The sequence below is a fragment of the Azolla caroliniana genome, unplaced genomic scaffold (genome assembly GCF_043228905.1).
Source record: "Azolla caroliniana isolate FFs.n. ecotype wild unplaced genomic scaffold, voAzoCaro1.0.p SCAF_6, whole genome shotgun sequence".
NCBI classification, from domain to species: Eukaryota; Viridiplantae; Streptophyta; class Polypodiopsida; order Salviniales; family Salviniaceae; genus Azolla; species Azolla caroliniana.
In genome coordinates, this window is record NW_028230441.1 from 1094972 (window position 1) to 1111802 (window position 16831).

At 37.5% G+C, this 16831-nt stretch overlaps 2 protein-coding genes across 2 annotated transcripts; one reads left to right on the forward strand and one right to left on the reverse strand.

Annotated features, from left to right (window-relative positions):
- The first annotated feature begins 2797 nt into the window (after positions 1-2797).
- LOC147862427 (protein IQ-DOMAIN 2-like) lies at positions 2798-5963 on the forward strand. Its single transcript, XM_087321551.1, has 5 exons — positions 2798-3316; positions 3470-3730; positions 4438-4668; positions 4746-4880; positions 5063-5963. The coding sequence occupies exons 1-5, from the start codon at positions 3230-3232 to the stop codon at positions 5753-5755; spliced, it is 1407 nt and encodes a 468-aa protein (XP_087177677.1). The 5' UTR covers positions 2798-3229; the 3' UTR covers positions 5756-5963.
- Positions 5964-9717: 3754 nt separating this feature from the next.
- On the reverse strand, positions 9718-12958 carry LOC147862428 (putative clathrin assembly protein At4g32285). The gene has a single exon (XM_087321331.1). The coding sequence runs from the start codon at positions 12393-12395 to the stop codon at positions 10368-10370; it is 2028 nt and encodes a 675-aa protein (XP_087177457.1). The 5' UTR covers positions 12396-12958; the 3' UTR covers positions 9718-10367.
- Positions 12959-16831: the final 3873 nt, after the last annotated feature.

A 16831-nucleotide genomic window follows, 5' to 3' on the forward strand; every position in this document is an offset into this window, starting at 1 on the left:
CAATGAGAGGACATTATTTTCTATCCTTCTTCATGCAACATTATCTGAGGAAGATTAGGAGTTATGATGAGACAACATCGCTCACTATGCTTCTTTGTGCAATGTTTTGTGGTTTTCAATCTTTGTTTGGAAGCCATAGGTTGGGATTTGAACTCCTCACGCCGCCCTCTTTGTTGTCATTAAAATGGTTTCAAAGAACTGAAATTGTGACATCGAGATCCAATTTTGAATTTCATGAGATAAAGTGTCAAGGAAAGATCTCTTGATGAATGAGTTACTAGGCTCCAGCTCCAGAAACATAAAAAAAACGATAAACATGTTGATATGTTGTCGTTGAGTTGATAGGGTCCATATTGCTAAGAGGTTCATCACCGCAAGCATATACATAACAGATACATTCAGACCAGTGGTGGGCCCGTAAGTGACCATCACGTGCATTGTGGCAGTCTAAAGATCAATGGAGATGTGGACTTTGGGAAAATGGGCTCATCTCCAAAATTTGATGATTTACTCCAATTTCCTAGGGGGTAATATTTCCTCACCATTTGCATGTAGATTAGGGTTTCTTCTACATTGCCTAATCAAAGTTTCATTTCTTGTCATCAACCATTTCATTCTCTATCACTGACCCGCTCTCTAAATGTGCTGCCTCAGCATCATACGGTTCATCCAAATGACACCAATAATGCTATATTATGCATTCAATGTTACAACTACCACCGAGTCTGTTAATGCTCAGGCTCTTGTGTTCGACTTGATTTGGTGGGATATTTTTGTTATAACTTCCTTGATTGTAATTATGACAAGACAATTTAGTTGCTGTCACATAGAAGAGGGAGATATGCAAATAGTGGTATCAAACATTCATTCCAATGAGGAATGGAATATTCATTCAAAATCAAACATGGTCGAGGCATTCGTTACATGTACTAATCTGTATAAAGAGTTTAGTTATATAAACTTGAGTGTCATCCCCAAAAGAACTAGTGGAGTATCATGATTGAAAATGACAAAACGTGAACGCTAATTATCATATGGATGTAACTTCCTCTCTCAAGCATGTAGAGTGATGAGTTGCACACACATGGAAAACCTCGAAATGAGGTAAAAACTAAAAAATAATACATATTTACAACATGTTATATTGGTGATAGTCAAAACATGGGGCCACAAATATATACATACAGATATAGAACAAACATAATGGGATCATCTTAGGGAACAATTAAATAATCCATACCATCAGAAATTGATGTCCCAATTTATTATGAATAGTTGGAGATTCTCCATGGAGTCCAATATTAGACAAGAATGTTTTTCTGCTGAGGGCACAATGCCCAGTCCTCAAAAGCTAAAAACAAAAAAAAAGCTTTCAAAATGGATGAGGAGGCCTGTAAATTTATGAGATTGAGTAACTTGATGGAAGGAGACTATTATATGAGGATAACTACATAATAAATGGAGAAGTGTTTTAGTTGCTTGTGCAACATCTTCCACAATAGGCCATAAAATGATGTCTATAACAATTTGTCAAACATGCAAGAATCGAAGTAGGCATTACCAGAGACAAATAGGCATCCACCATAGCAGTGAGCTTTGCATATGCCATACCATTACAACTGTCTTCAAGGCTTCAATCCCACATATTCTTTTCTGGTTTCATCTAGGAGCCGAAAATATATACCAACCCTGAAGTCTGGTTTCATCCAATAATGGAGGCTAGTAAGCCTAGAAAACCTTAACCTGCTCTATTTTTATTTTTACTTTCGATGAATGGGTAAATATCCCATTTTGTTGTAAACCAATTGTCTCATGGGCCAATTTTGGCCTTAGAAGACCTTAATATATCTTTCTTTCTTTCTCTTTCCCTCTCTCTCTCTCTCTCTCTCTCTCTCTCTCTCTCTCTCTCTCTCTCACACACACACACACACACACACATGTATATGTATAATTACTCCCACCTCATGTGTTTTAGGAACTAAGTTTACTATGAATGTTGTGGTAAAAATATTCCGGCATTTTGCACAATATGTATAGAAGGATATTACCTCTCTCAATGCTAGATTTCTGGATTTGCCTATGGGAAAAGGCACTCTAGTCTGAAAAAAGGTTTTATAAAAGCCTTGATAAATTAGTAATAGCCTTGTAAAAAGGTTTTGTAAAACCTAATTAGTAATAGTCTTAATTCTAAAGGTTTGGTAGTACCTTTTTGTGCTAGCCCATGGAGTGTATGTACTTGGGGATGGAATATTAAATGAAAGCAACAATTAAGATAAGATCACATGGGGTTGGTAGCTGGCCTTAGCACTGGGAATAATAAGTTATGTTTCAGCTTTGGCAGTTCAAGTATCATATCTAAAACTTCTTTTTTGCCTTCCTTTTCTTTCTCTCTTCCATTAAAGTAGTGTATATATTATTGCCATTGCTTGACCCTACAACCACACCCCCACGCGCATGTGTACAAATACATATATACATACGTAGAGATACTGCCACATACATACATATATACACACACATGATACACATACACATGTACCTACATACATACAAACATACATCGTACACACGTACACCAACAATGCATACGTGCACTCACACACACACACATGGTGTCATGGGCCAATTTTGGTCTTAGAAGACGTCAATATTTCTTTCTTTCTTTCTTTCTTTCTCTCTCTCTCTCTCTTCATATCTTCATACGTGAATGCATTGGATTATGTTGAATCTTTGCTAAGAGAAAAATGATTATCAACACATGGCCAGAGCATAAAACCTTTCACCATCTCAAAAAAACAAAGGAAAAAGCAAAGCAAAGGATGGGAAGAGGAGCTTATAGCATTTTTACTTTCCCTTCAAGAAAAGCTTTTATTTTCTCATTCTTTCTATCTGTTTGTTTTTTCTCGATTCTATGTGTCCTCACCAAAGGACACATTCTCACTTGATTTGAATAAAAGAATCATTAATGGGGTTTTCTTCATCCACTCTGTTAGCAATTAGCACATAATGCTGTTTCTTTGTGGGTTCTTCTTCTTCTTCTTCTTCTTCTCCTCATTTGTTAACAATAGTTCAATGGGCTGCTTACTAAATAGTGTTTCTTTTACCTAATTAACTTAGCATCCATGATTGTGATCTCTTTGTGTTACACATGTTTTACTTCTAAGTTGTTTCGGCCTAAATTAATAGTTGTATAGATGCTTCTTGAGATCTTCAGAGCATAATAATAAGAATGGGAAAGAAAGGCACTTGGTTCTCTGCTGTGAAGAAAGCATTCAGATCCAGAATCACAAGCAAGGAATCATCAAAGAAAGACCAGGTAACTTGGTTCCCCTTTGATTAATAAAAATGGCAATCAGATCATGCAAAGTTCTGATTCATATATACTCTGTTTTGAGTGAAAGGACAAAATGGTGCACAAAGATTCCATGTTTGGGTTTCTAATTCGTGTGTACTCTGTTTTGGTCTTTAGAGTAAAAATGGAAAGCAGATATCAGAACAGAGTGCAAAGACTGGTTCACTAGGCCTAACTACCGGAACTAAAAATGAGACGAATGCGCTCTCGGTAGCGGCAGCTGCAGCGGCAGAAGCTGCCAAGGCAGCCGCACATGCTGCAGTAGAAGTGGCCCGGCTTACTGGAGGAATTACTGAAGCTCGCAGATCCTCATACAACGGTCCCATTGAACAACATTCAGCCGCTATCAAGATCCAAACTGCATTTCGTGGATACCTTGTATGTGTATATGTTTGTAAACATCATCATCAGCATCTTCCTTAGAATGTATGTATGTATGTATGCACGCATGCATTTGTGTATGTATGTGTATACATATGTTTGTATGCATGTGTTTATATGTGCATATGTTTGTGTATATGTATGTGTGAGTGAGTGTGCGTATATGAATGGATGCGTGACATGTATTTACATGTATATCTGTATAAATTTGTGTGTGTCAGTTTCTTTGCATGGGAATTTAGGTACATTCTAGACTATTCATGATGAGAAATTATTTGGGCAATCAAATTTCAATCCGCAGAGATGGTTTAGGTTTTCTCTCTAATAATCCCTTCATGTTTGTCCTGTCTCTCGTGACATTGGTGGGTCACCTTCAAGTTCATTTGCATCACATCCTCAGTACCTAATTTGAAACATATGAAGCGTATATATGTTATCCATAATAAGTATTAAGGATAATTATAGGTCATGTAGCCACTGTGATTTGGACACATTGAAAGACCTAACATCATGAGCCCGTGCTCGAATATTGTAGGGAAACATGAGGAAAAATGGTTTCTTTCCCACACAGGAAAATAAAATCTAAATAATAGACGTTTCTGTGTATGTATATAATCTAGATCATGTAACTTGCATAGCGCTTTTCATGTGATATATTTTGTATTGAAATGTGAATTGTTATTGTTTTTCCTTCTTTTGTTGAGGCTCGACGAGCTCTTCGTGCACTCCGGGGCCTTGTTCGGCTTAGAGCATTAGTGAGTGGTCATACAGTGAGAAGGCAAGCAAACCGTACACTGCGGTGTATGCAGGCATGGGTAAGAGTTCAAGCCCGAGTGAGAGCGAGACGGATCCACATGTCTGAAGAAGCTGTACTTCAAAGACAAATGTGGCAAAGAATTAAGCAACAAGAGTTTCTTCTCGCAAACAAAACCTATGCAAGTATTTTAATGCCATATCAATAATCTTTGTAATAGTTATGCCCCTACTAATTGCTACATAATCATGCTCGCAGTGTCATGGCAATCAAGATCTCGTCATGTGGGATGGGAGCATACAATCTTTTGAAAAGACGCAAGAAAACCAGTTACTGAAGCGTGAAGCCATGGTGAAACGCGAGAGGGCTCTTGCATATGCATTCACACATCAGGTTTAATGATATATGTAACAAAACACACACACACACACATACACAAATGTATGTATCTATATCATTTTCAATTCCCAATAATATATATGTGTGCAATATATGTAGGGCATATGTAAGTAAATATGCATGTGTATGTATGAATGTATGGCATGTACAATAACTGGGATGAGTTGATATTTCAGCTATGGAGATCCCCTTCCCGAGGAGCTGAGTTTCCACCAATGTTTATTGACCTAATGAATCACGGGAATGGTGAAAAACCTCGGTGGGGTTGGAGTTGGCTGGAAAGATGGATGGCAACAAGACCCTTAGAGTCTCCACAGACATTTCAACTAGAAAAAGGTTACAACACACCTAATAACAATGTCATTGACATTCCCAAGATTACTGCTACTCACATTCCCAAACATACTAATGCTGTGTTGCATATTCAAGATGATATGGTCTCGACACCACACTCATTCCGAAATCAACTAAATATGATTAATGTCCAGCCACCCGCCTATAGTCCCCGGAGGACAAGGAGTGCCAGGATTCTCGAGGAAGAAGTGTTGAGTGGTGTTTCTACAGCCAGAAGCTCTCAAAGTGTGTTTTATTATTCGTCTGTGGTTGAACCAAGGATTCATTCTTTTAATAGGAGAAGTAGCATTGAGGGGTCTTCAGTAAGAGATGATGAAAGCTTTTTAAGCTCACCATCAATGCCAGGCTACATGGCTGCCACACAGTCTGCAAGGGCTAAAGCAAGGTCCTTGAGCAATCCAAGGCAAATGAGAAGTTACATAACAGGGGAGGGATATAAGAAAGAGGGGATTGATGTAATTAGTGCCAAGAAGAGGCTATCTTTTCCACCACTTGATGATACCAATACACTGTAACATGAAGAAAGGAACACAACAAAGCCAAATTATGAAGTAGGGGACCATACAAGGTGCCCATCAATCAATCTTTAATGGCCTTTTAACCACTATTTGATACAACATTGAGCATGGCTTCAGGTATTGAACATGCAAATCAGTTGTTCAATTGTACCAAAGGAACAATATTAACAATATTCAAGAGGAAATGGCATCCCTTTTCGCTATCTAGCTTGATTCCTGCCCTACCATATTTAATGTTTCCAGTCTATAAATCTGTCCCTTTTAACCATTGATAATGGCTGATTCCTCCGAATTCTCCTCTACCTAACGTTCACATTATCTCATCTATCTTGGATCCTTCTCTCATAGGAGATTGATTTAGGTCACTAGTTGAAGCATTCTACCCATGCAAATAAAAACTTTGAAGCATAGGTCTAAACCTCCAATGCTTATAGTGTCGTATTGTTGTTATATTGAGTAATTTGCCACATGCAAGGTAACTACATTATTAAAAGCATGAATAAGGACGAGGTTGACGTTTGAAAACCAACGATATTATTTCATTTGGCTAGCTAAGGATATGAAAGAACAAATATTTTTATGTCCCTTCATACTAGGTTTTCGTGAATAGTTCACACACATAAACGTGTCAAGATTGTACAACGTTAACTTAACTCCACGTTTAGGAAAAGTCCTTGATTGGTATTCTTTACTTATAAAATGATGTTATTGTGCTAAATCACAATGTGAACGCATAAGGTTACAATCTTGCACGTACTAGTTGTGAGGTACTTAGCAAGTAAGGGTTCTTGAGCTTCTTATGAAATGAAACTAGTTCATAAATTTATTTTGTGCCTAATAATATGATCTTAGAAGAAAATATGTATTAGCTATGGAGCTTGTAAGGTCTTGTAAGTTTGTAACGATCTCCGGATTCTCCCAATATATATCAAAGTTCGTTCCAAATGTACCCTTGTACAATGAGCACTTCCATGCTATTAGCAAGAAGATAAACGGTACATGCATGACACATTCCTCAATGATGAGGCATGGTCAATAACTCTAGAAATGCACAATGTTGAAAATGTACTTTTAAAAAGTTACTAACACTAACCATTCAGATCCTTGCTACATTTTACTAGCCTAATATGCTAATATTTAGTTTTGTTGTTATTGATGCTTGTTTTCATGGTCCTATGTGGTTCTCTATGGATCCAATTGGAGCAACACTCTTCTTCTCCTAAATGTCCTTTTCAACTATATATTGAATAAAGATTAATTGCAATAGACGTTTTACGTAAAAATAAAAATAGATTGGTGGCATTTTCATTAATGTAATTGTACTCTTTGTAGCGTCACTAGCATTCATGGACATCTTGCAAAATTGCACTTTATGAAATGAAGGTGCAATTCATAGTGTGATCACATTTCTATGTGTAGTAGCAAAAAATCCTTCATCAAAGGTTCAAGTTCATGTCAGAATGCAATAGGTGCATATATACAAGTCACAAATTTCATTGGATTTCATGTCCTTACTAACCTATAACTCTATGTGGACAAAAGAAACATGGTGCATATGACCTAACTTCATATGTTGATTTGGTTTCATAGACATGTGTTTATTAATGTCATGGACACTTTTTTATTGCCTTACTTAAAAGGCAAAACAATCACAAGTTAAAAGAAAGTATATTTTATAAATACAATATCTTTTAATTAACAAATGGGTCAAAGACTATGTGAAAGAAGTGGCTCCATCGGTAGTGGAAGAAAACTAGAAATACTACCCAATTGAGCCCCTAATACTCAACTATCTCTTTTGTTTGTCGTTGGTTCAGTATGAGTAGAAGACATTATACTAGCTAAATGTCATCAGTGGAACATAACTCTATTGTTCTAAAACATTATGCCATTTCTACCAATGGGTAGCGTTTGGATTTCGTGGTCCTTTCCAAAGAGCAATTTTGATTCTCAAATATATAACTAGCAAGCAATTGAAAATCATGTTTTAAAAAAGAAACGTTTTACATTTTGTATTATAAAAAACACTGATATGCCATTCTACATCAAGGCAATGAAGAATTTTTTTTGACAATCCATTTGATGTCTGTCACACCATCAAAAGGTTTTGCTACCCATGTAATTCCTTTAGGGAGTTGTCAATTGTCACTTTATTTGATGTATTTAATCCTTATCCAAGCTTTAAAGTGACACTATGACGCTTTGCATAACCAAGTGGTGCATTTATTATTCCGGAACAATCACTTTTTTGTTGGCACATTCAAGCATCCTTCTAGGCTTTCCATTATCTTTGAAGTTGGCATCAATATTGGGCATTTGTATTTCACAACCAAGGTTATAAATAAGCATAAGCTTGTGTTAAGAGGCACAATCCCATCACACACATGGAAATAACATTGTCTCCACACAATTTGACCTTTAGTGGACCAATGTTCACAAACATGCACACATGTACCATTGCTCATGCATGGAGTATCAACCTTAACAGGAAACTAAGCATTACTTTTCATCTTGGACAAGAGGTTTCAACTTTTGGCCACCCACGCCCTACCATCTTGTGCAAAGATGATGTGTGTTGCCTCATATTTTCCTCGAGGTAAACCAACAAAATCAAATGTGATTAATGTGTATATATGGTCGTTTTTAATCATCTTCATCTATTACTTTTTCCAGCTAACCAATAAAGAAGTAGTTTGTAATGCCCCAAGGGTGGAAAACCTTGAATTGATTCCAACTTGAACTTGAATACTTAGTCAATGGGCACACCATCAACCAACGTGGGTTGTTGGTATTGTGCAATATACAAATGGTTGAAAAGCCATCAATTCGGAGAAACTTTAATTGGCATCACTTCATCGATAACTATGAGCATACGGAGGTGTATGGAAAATTACCGAAACCTTGGGGAAAGATAGGTTATCAATGCCAAGTCTTGTGACACTTGGGAAGTTCCACCTCAAACATTGAGAAAGATATGTCGTAAAGTCAGAGAATTGCGCAATGCTAGTGCATTGTTGCTTGCAAGAATGCAATATGTTATGTTTTGAAGTCAAAAAGGGAATAAGGTGACAACCCAATCCTCGTTGTTGAGAACATTTTGTGGGGAAGGGAACCAAAGGTTTCACAAAGTCTAGATGTGTGAGGTAATGATGTTAAGGTGTTGCCTCTCACTCCCAGAAAATGTGGCATGTGAGTGGGTTGTACTACACTCCCCAAAAGGAAAAGGAAAGCTAAAGGATTTTATATTGTATCTCGAGGAGTAAGTAGATGGCAACAAGCACCTTAGAAGTTAGGAACTTTAGGGGTGAAGTTCGAATTTCGTTGAAAGTGGAAATGGAAATTTAAAAAAAAAAAGAAGGATGGACCGTGATAATGATGAAGAACCAAAATTAGAACTGGCTATGAGACGTGAGCAATAGATTCTCTCGAGCATTATTATTATTATGACATCGATAGTTTTGATGCAGCTGTTGTTGTTGTCTACTTCCAACTTAACTCTCTACCTACTAAATATTTGTTTTTTGGAACGTTTCTTTCCTTGTCTTCATGGAACTAAACTAGATTGATTGACAGTTTTCCTTGTCGGCAAAATCAAGAGGTCATAAGCCTGCTGCTTGCCGTCGGAGCTATAGTGCCACCACACATTATTATTTAAACACTAAATAAAACAAATATTTGTTTTTTGGGCTAGGAAGCTGCAGAACCAACGGCGTGCTCCTTCATACTTTAAGACAAGCACAAACACCTCTGTTTCTCTCTTAGTTTCCAATGCATTCCATTTGCATGAAACAATTCCTGCTAAAACGGTTTCTGCATCAATCTAGAGTTGCAAAACTTCTTAGCATTTTCTGTTGCTAATTAATAATCTTATATACACAAGCGGAACCCAAGAAAAAACATGGACTTTTCGTATTCAATTTGTAACTGAAGACCCTCGAATTAATTGAATTTGCACAAACTTGAAACAGATTTATTATTAGCATTATTATAATTGCTTACTGTATGAGGTTTAATCCTCTTCAGTAACGGCTGACAATAATCCATATGGCCATGGCTCTTTCTGTTGAAATCCTTAACCAGGAAATCCAATGTGGGTTCCAAAACCCTCAAAATAATATGTCGTTTTGGGAAACCATTTATATGTATGGTTTCTTATTTTTCATCTTATTATTGTGTTAAACATTGATTATTTGCTTGATTTTCTGTGACTGCAAAGATTATGATTATGGATGTATGAGAAGTGAGGGTATTATGTACTGAATGCAAAAGAAAAAGAAGAAGAAGCAATGGGAAAAATGAAGAAGATGAACCTATCCGTCATCTTCTCTAGTGATAAATAGGTGAGAAAGACCATGGCCAAGAAAGGAGATGAATCATTCTCACCTTCTCAATGTTGAATGGCAGTGAAAGCAGAAGAAATCAATCTTAGACTTTCTCAGTGTGTTGAATGTAAGGGGAGGGGGGGGGGGGGGGGGGACCAATGGCGAATGCTGAATAATTGATCTTTCTTCATCTTCTCAGAGTTGAATTTAAGGGGAAAAGAAAAGAAAATAAACAAAATAGCGAAGAAGCATGCATCCTTCTTCATCTCTCAGTGTTGTGTGAAAGTTTAAGGATAGTATGACTTGGTACCATAATAATGGACAGGATCGACTGTTGACTGATACGGGTTTAGAAGAAAGGGGTTGTTATATGAGCTATATCCATGAATTAATCCCTGTTGCTGATATTGAGGCCATTGCTGTTGTTCTTGCATATGAAACTGCTGCTTCTTCTTCAATTCAGCTATCTGCACATAAGGTGGAGGAGGTATATTGAGAGAAGCTATGAAGGGGTCATGATTGTTTTCCATCGACCTTGTTCCTGGTACAAAAGAAGGAAGAACTGAGAAATCTGATGGAAATTGATTTGGTACAGTAATTTCCATGCTTTGCTTATCCTTTCCTTGCTCATATGGATTGTCCAAGAGCAAGAAATTGAATCCACCTGTTAAGCTTTCCATTGCTGGTCTTATTGGCACGTCACTATTCTCTGATTCTAGCAGTGCTAGCTCCCATCCTGGTACTGTATTTCCTTCTCTCTTTCTCTCATCGACGGTTATGGCAAAATTAGAGAACGTCTCCCATGAAGAAGCATTAACCTTGATTTCAGATTCTAACCCATTAAAGTTGTTCTCACATCTCTCTGAAGTTGTCATATTTTCTTCGTTCTTCCTTTCATCAATGTTTAGAAGACTATTAGAGAAGGCTTCCCATGAGGTATTAACGTTGGTTTTAGGTATTATGCCTTCAAATAGAGCTAATGTGCGGCTGTTCTCATGTCTTTCTGATGGTGATAAGCCACTGATGTCGATCAGATCAACAATATCACCACCATTAGAAGTGCTTTCTTTAGACAAACTTTCAATCCCCTTCATTGATGCAGATATACTAACAGATTTCTCTTCTCTGCAGAGAACTGTGGAAGGAGATGGTAATAGTGAAGCGTTCTTGTCATGATTCTCCTGAATATCCTCTACTATCACCTGATCTTTGAACCTTACAGAACGAGCCTGTGGTCGATTCTTACTTCTCTTGCTATTTCCAGATCGAGCAGATGAATTGGCTCGAAGCTTAAGAGAAGCTTCCATTGTCTCAAGCAGTTCTACTGATATCTTCTCAACGGATGGATACTCTATTGATCGAGAAATCCCTAAAGTTTTGCAAAAACTATAGAAAGATACAAGTTCATCCACTCCTTTAGCTGTCTTACTGTAGACATCGAATGCACTGATACAATCACATTGTTCCATATCAAAAAAACCATCTAACAAGATCGCCATTCCATCTTTAATGTCTTTGTATAGCAGAAAGCTTTCTGCCAGTATGAGATGGATAGCAGAAAGCACAAGATTGTTTAGCTTTGCAGAGCCAGAAGGTCTACAGGAGAGGATTCTCTCAAGTAAACGCAAGAAGGAAGGGAACTTCTCCATTAACTCGTAAGGTTTCATTTTTCTGACAGGTTTCTTTCTGTGTCTTACAGGTACGGCTTTCGGATAATTAACATACTCACGAAGATCGTGACTACTAGAACTAGAGACAAAATCATAACGAGGAGGATGAGAATAAGGTTTCTTTAGCAAGTCATTCTGTTGATGAGGATCAGACAAAGAAGGAGCGGAAGAATCGAGACGTTCTTCTAGATATAGGCCATAAGAGCTAACAAATGCATAAAACTCAGAAGCATGGGATTGCTGGGACGAATATTCATCACAGAAAGTATCACAGACTTTGGCTAACAAAACCTTACCTCGCTTTCTTGAAGCCACAAGTTCACGTTCAATGGAAGGATCTCCATCGCGAAGAAGACGATGAGAGAGAATCAGAGTCTTGAGAGCAACGACCCAATCCTTAGTTTTGCTAAGACGTTTGTGCAGACAGGAGATGGAGGTCTCTACATACTCTCTGGAGCAAGAAGTAAGGTAAAGAATCTCTTGGACGTACTTCTCTGCTGAAGGGAGCTCGTCATGACCTGTGGCTTTTACGATAGCGACTTCTAGATCTGCATGGTTTAGTGCTACCTTCGCGATGGAGATTGTCGTCTGATCTTTCATAGCTCCGATGACCTTTCGCAGGCCCTTGGCCTGCATCAACGCCATAGCCGAAAACGCTTCGGATTTGGCCCCTGCTGTTGAGATCAGAAGGGAGAGAAGAAGAAGAAGAAGAATGCGATTAACGGAAATTCCTCGTACGACAAGACATTGTAGACGTTATTAGACGCAGGATTTCATGGATACGATGACGAAACTCATGACTGCTTTCATGGAATTCAGGATTTCTTTGTCTGAGCGTGTATAGAATATGCGATATTTTGTCTCTGTCCACATCTGTGCGAAAGCAGAGGGAGAATGTTGATACATAGTCTATGAAAACGATCGCAGCACATATGAAGGAGAAACATGGGAGAAGGAAAAGGGGTAAGCTAAGAAAAAAAAATCTGTGCAGAATGGGAGAAGAAATGGAAGAATGTATCAGAATTTGGAAGATCGCTGAGAAGAACACGGCTATGGATAGCTTGCTCAGAAGAAGAAGAAGAAGAAAAGCAACATAGTCAAGAAAAAGAGGAGAACATTATAGCGATGGAAAGGTCTCCCGGCACAGAATGGATATTATAGCTATGGAAAGAAAGCTCGCTCAACACAGACCAAAGAATAAAGAAGAAGAAGAAGAAGAAGAAGAACATGATGATAATGGAAGAGAAACACAGGAGGAGCAGGAGAAAGTGCTTTTCCCACAGGTCGTTGTCCTACGTGGCACGTCTACGTGGCGATATTGATGCCACCTCAGGCTCCTTGGCTCGCCACGTAGGATGGTGAAACGGAAGGGCTTCCCCTCCTCTTAGGCCAAGGATATATATGTACATATATATTATATACATATATCATTCATTATATGTATATACCTTCCTTCATTTCCTTGAGGCCTTTTGTGAGGAGGATGGATGTGTGTGTGTGTGTATTTTTGCCGTGTGTGCATGGACCCAATGATAGGGATGGATGGACGCCCAACGATCGGGGGCAATAGGAACCCTACACTATGGGCGAGCAAGTACCTTGTATCTCCTTTTCACATTGCTATCGGTATGCTTGTAGGTCACATGTAGAGTTGGGTTCTAGAATGGCAACACCATTGGTGATGCTCTCGTGAAGTTACGACTTCAGATCTACCTCCTCAAAATAGTGCCTCTATCTTTATTAGAATAATGGTTCGTGCTCTGGTTTGTCTTTTTATCTACAATTGACAATGACATTTCTTGATGTCAAGCTTCACTCGCATGGAGCGTTTAGTGTAGGCTTACATCTCATCTTCTCTCTAAATTTAGGTGACTGAAAATATCCATATGACAACCCAATTTAAAAAACATGGCTTTGTGTGTTTGTTCCATATTTTCCTTTTTTGCGACTTGGTTCACATTTGGAGATTTGTGTTCACAAATATGCTAATAAGCATTTCAAAGACAGAACAAAGTTATGTGGGTCATACATAAACCATGCATGATCCATCCATCACCCATCCTCTTTCAACCATTCATGAACCCATGTGCCAACAATGCATGCATTCATCTATAACCCTCAACCACAACAATAGATGATTGACCTATCTAAGTATACATAGTAACATATATATTATAGTCGTTATTCAATAATGAAACCATAAATTTATGGACAAGTTAACCTTAAGCTTGTACTCATTAAACATTACATTGAGGCATGTAATTAGAGTATCTACAAAACCTCTAAAAATATTAAATGAAAGAGAAATGTGTATTTAATCATGGTAGTCTAAATCTCATGTCAAATAGATATTTAACTGTAAGGTAAAATGTGAGGGGAAAATTCCATCAATTCTTCACCCACTAGAGAGTCGAGTACTAATGGTTCAAATCTTGATAATTTATTAGACGCTATTAACAAGGCACTACCCCACTTTTACAGACAAGGGACACCCAATACAAGTAGGGATATGCTTCAACTCCCTTGATATTAAATTGTTAATGTCCCATCAACAAATAGGTGGAATGACGCGATGTGTTTAGACTTCAAACGGTTTGGAATAGTTATTAATAACTATGTGTTTGACTATCAAATCAACCAAAGTGATACTCGAGCATACGAGGCGAGATTGATGTTATTCAATGCTATGGTGGTCCAAGTGTTGCTTTATGGAATGGAATTGTGGGCTGGCATTATCTCACTTAGTGCATGGAATGAAATAGAGAAAATTCAAAAATTGTTCTTAGCTAAACAATTGCGAGGTGATTGGCCCATAGGGGTGCAAGCCATCAGAAGAGTATACAAGTATATCATCAAATCAAGAATAAGCTTGATAACATATTTCCAAAATAGGCTTGGAACACAAGATGCAATGTACCCAAACATGAACATCAAAATCCTCTCATTTGCTTGGGTGCTCGACATTATGAATTCGTTTAAAGAATGAGTAAAAGATCTATTGGAGCTCTCATGTGATATTATGAAGTATGTGATCATTGAAGATAGATAGTACGAGGCACTAAGGATGAATTTACAAGATGCTAAAATTACAAATTTGGAATATTACATTACAAAGGTTTAGCTATCAATGTTGACCCCAATACAAGGCAAAAATGTTGGAACATGTTCAATTGCATCTTATTACAATTTACCCCCACGAACCATCAATTTTGAAGAGCCTTAACACTTCCTCAAACTCGCTCACACTCTCCCATGAATCTTAATTCATGTTAAGAAAATACAAGGAGGAAGTAAAGAAGAAAGGGTACACTCACTCGACCACCCATTAGCAAAGGTGAGGGACAAAATTGAGTCCCCTATTGGCGTCCTATGTTCAACATAGAATGAGAAATATCCACGCAAATGTATTGTGGATCCTACTTATTATATAGGATTTGGATCCCTCCTCACATACAATTGATAATTTATGAGGGGTTTCTCAATTACCCCTCCTTACACATGGATTTGGTCCTAGGCTTTGACAAGCAATTCCATGCGTCTCTTGTGAGTAAGTCAGTCATTAGAATACTAGTATCAATGAATAAACACCAATTAACAATCGGCAATGGTTCGGTCGGTTTGAGAGGGCCCAAACTGAACCGTTTAAATTTTTTTTAAACCTGAACCAAACCGTGAAACCGAACTGTTAAACATTATCCAAACCATTAAACCATTAAACCGTAAAAACTGCAGTTTTGTGGTTCGGTTTCGGTTTTCAACATTGGTCAAATTTTTTATTTTTTAAAATTTATAATATTTCATTATTTAGAATTTTTAGAATTTTTAAGATGTTCCTAAAATGTGAGAATAAGGTGTAAAAATGAAAAGATTGTTTAAAAACAATTTAAATTTATTTTTTTTAAAATAAAAAAAATAAAAACCGTTAAACCATTAAACCGTTTAAACCACGGTTTTTAACTGTTGAAACCAAACCGAACCGAACCGTTGAAATAGTTACGCCGTTAAACCATGGTTTCGCGGTTCGGTTCGGTTCAAACCGAACTGTTGCCGATTGTTAACACCAATGGCCTCTTTTTGTCTAGATACATATCATGTAGTAGCATGGGCCTTGATTGTGTTTCGTGTGGAAAAATATTAATGAAGGTAGGGGAATGATTGTTTGAATAGTATGTAAATTTAAGATACAACTTTGTCGTATTGTTGCTGAAATGGACCAGGAATAATGGTTGAAATGATTGGTTTTGATATAAAAATGAGTGGTTTCACTTATGAACTGAATTTTGGGTTTAGTCATGAAACATTCATCCATGTATGTATAGGATACAACCTTTTTTACTCGGATCAAAGAGAATTGTTGAAAGGCCTTTTTTCTATTTATTAACTCCTAAATTACATTAAGTGTCAACTTGCTAATCAATAGGATCAATGAGCTTATTATCATCACAACTGGTTTTTCTAAGGCACATGTACTATGGTGTTAAGGCCCATTGAACTTATCAATCATTGATCCCCACTCACCAGTTATTCCCGACTTGAGTTTACCGCAACTCATCCAATAGAATTGATAGATCAATTACCAAACATCAAGGTGTTATTCATTCAAATTGAATATTTAAACGAGTCATGCTCTCTCTCTGTCTCTCTCTCTCATGTGGAAGCAATTAGAGAGACCTTTGGTGACGATGTTATCACATCAACTCCAAAGCAAATCGACAGTACCACATGACATTATTAGAGCAGAGTTTAGTCTACCCCCGATGTTAGTAGAAACACTCTTTCAAGTGGTAGAACCACAAGATAGGATATCCCGTCGAGCCTTTGAGGCATCTTGATCCCTACATGCGTTTGGAGACACTAGCTATTGGTATAGCACTGTGGTGAGTTGGTTACTTGCAAACGGCATTGATATTAATAACTTACCCCCCCTTAAGTACAACCATGGTATTGATCAAACTCTCTCTCATGAAGATAGTAATAAAGTGATACGCCAAGAAATATGGCAAATTTACACTCGATATAAATGGATCACCCCATGAGAGCCACTCCCATCTAAAATGTTGTACTATAAGGAACACTTCTTG

Excerpts from the sequence above, each read along its gene's own strand:
- LOC147862427 (XM_087321551.1), top strand. The coding sequence starts at position 3,230 with ATGGGAAAGAAAGGCACTTGGTTCTCTGCTGTGAAGAAAGCATTCAGA. Across the intron at positions 4,669-4,745 it reads TTCTCGCAAACAAAACCTAT|TGTCATGGCAATCAAGATCT; the intron begins GCAAGTATTTTA and ends TCATGCTCGCAG. Across the intron at positions 4,881-5,062 it reads CATATGCATTCACACATCAG|CTATGGAGATCCCCTTCCCG; the intron begins GTTTAATGATAT and ends TTGATATTTCAG.
- LOC147862428 (XM_087321331.1), bottom strand. The coding sequence starts at position 12,395 with ATGGCGTTGATGCAGGCCAAGGGCCTGCGAAAGGTCATCGGAGCTATG.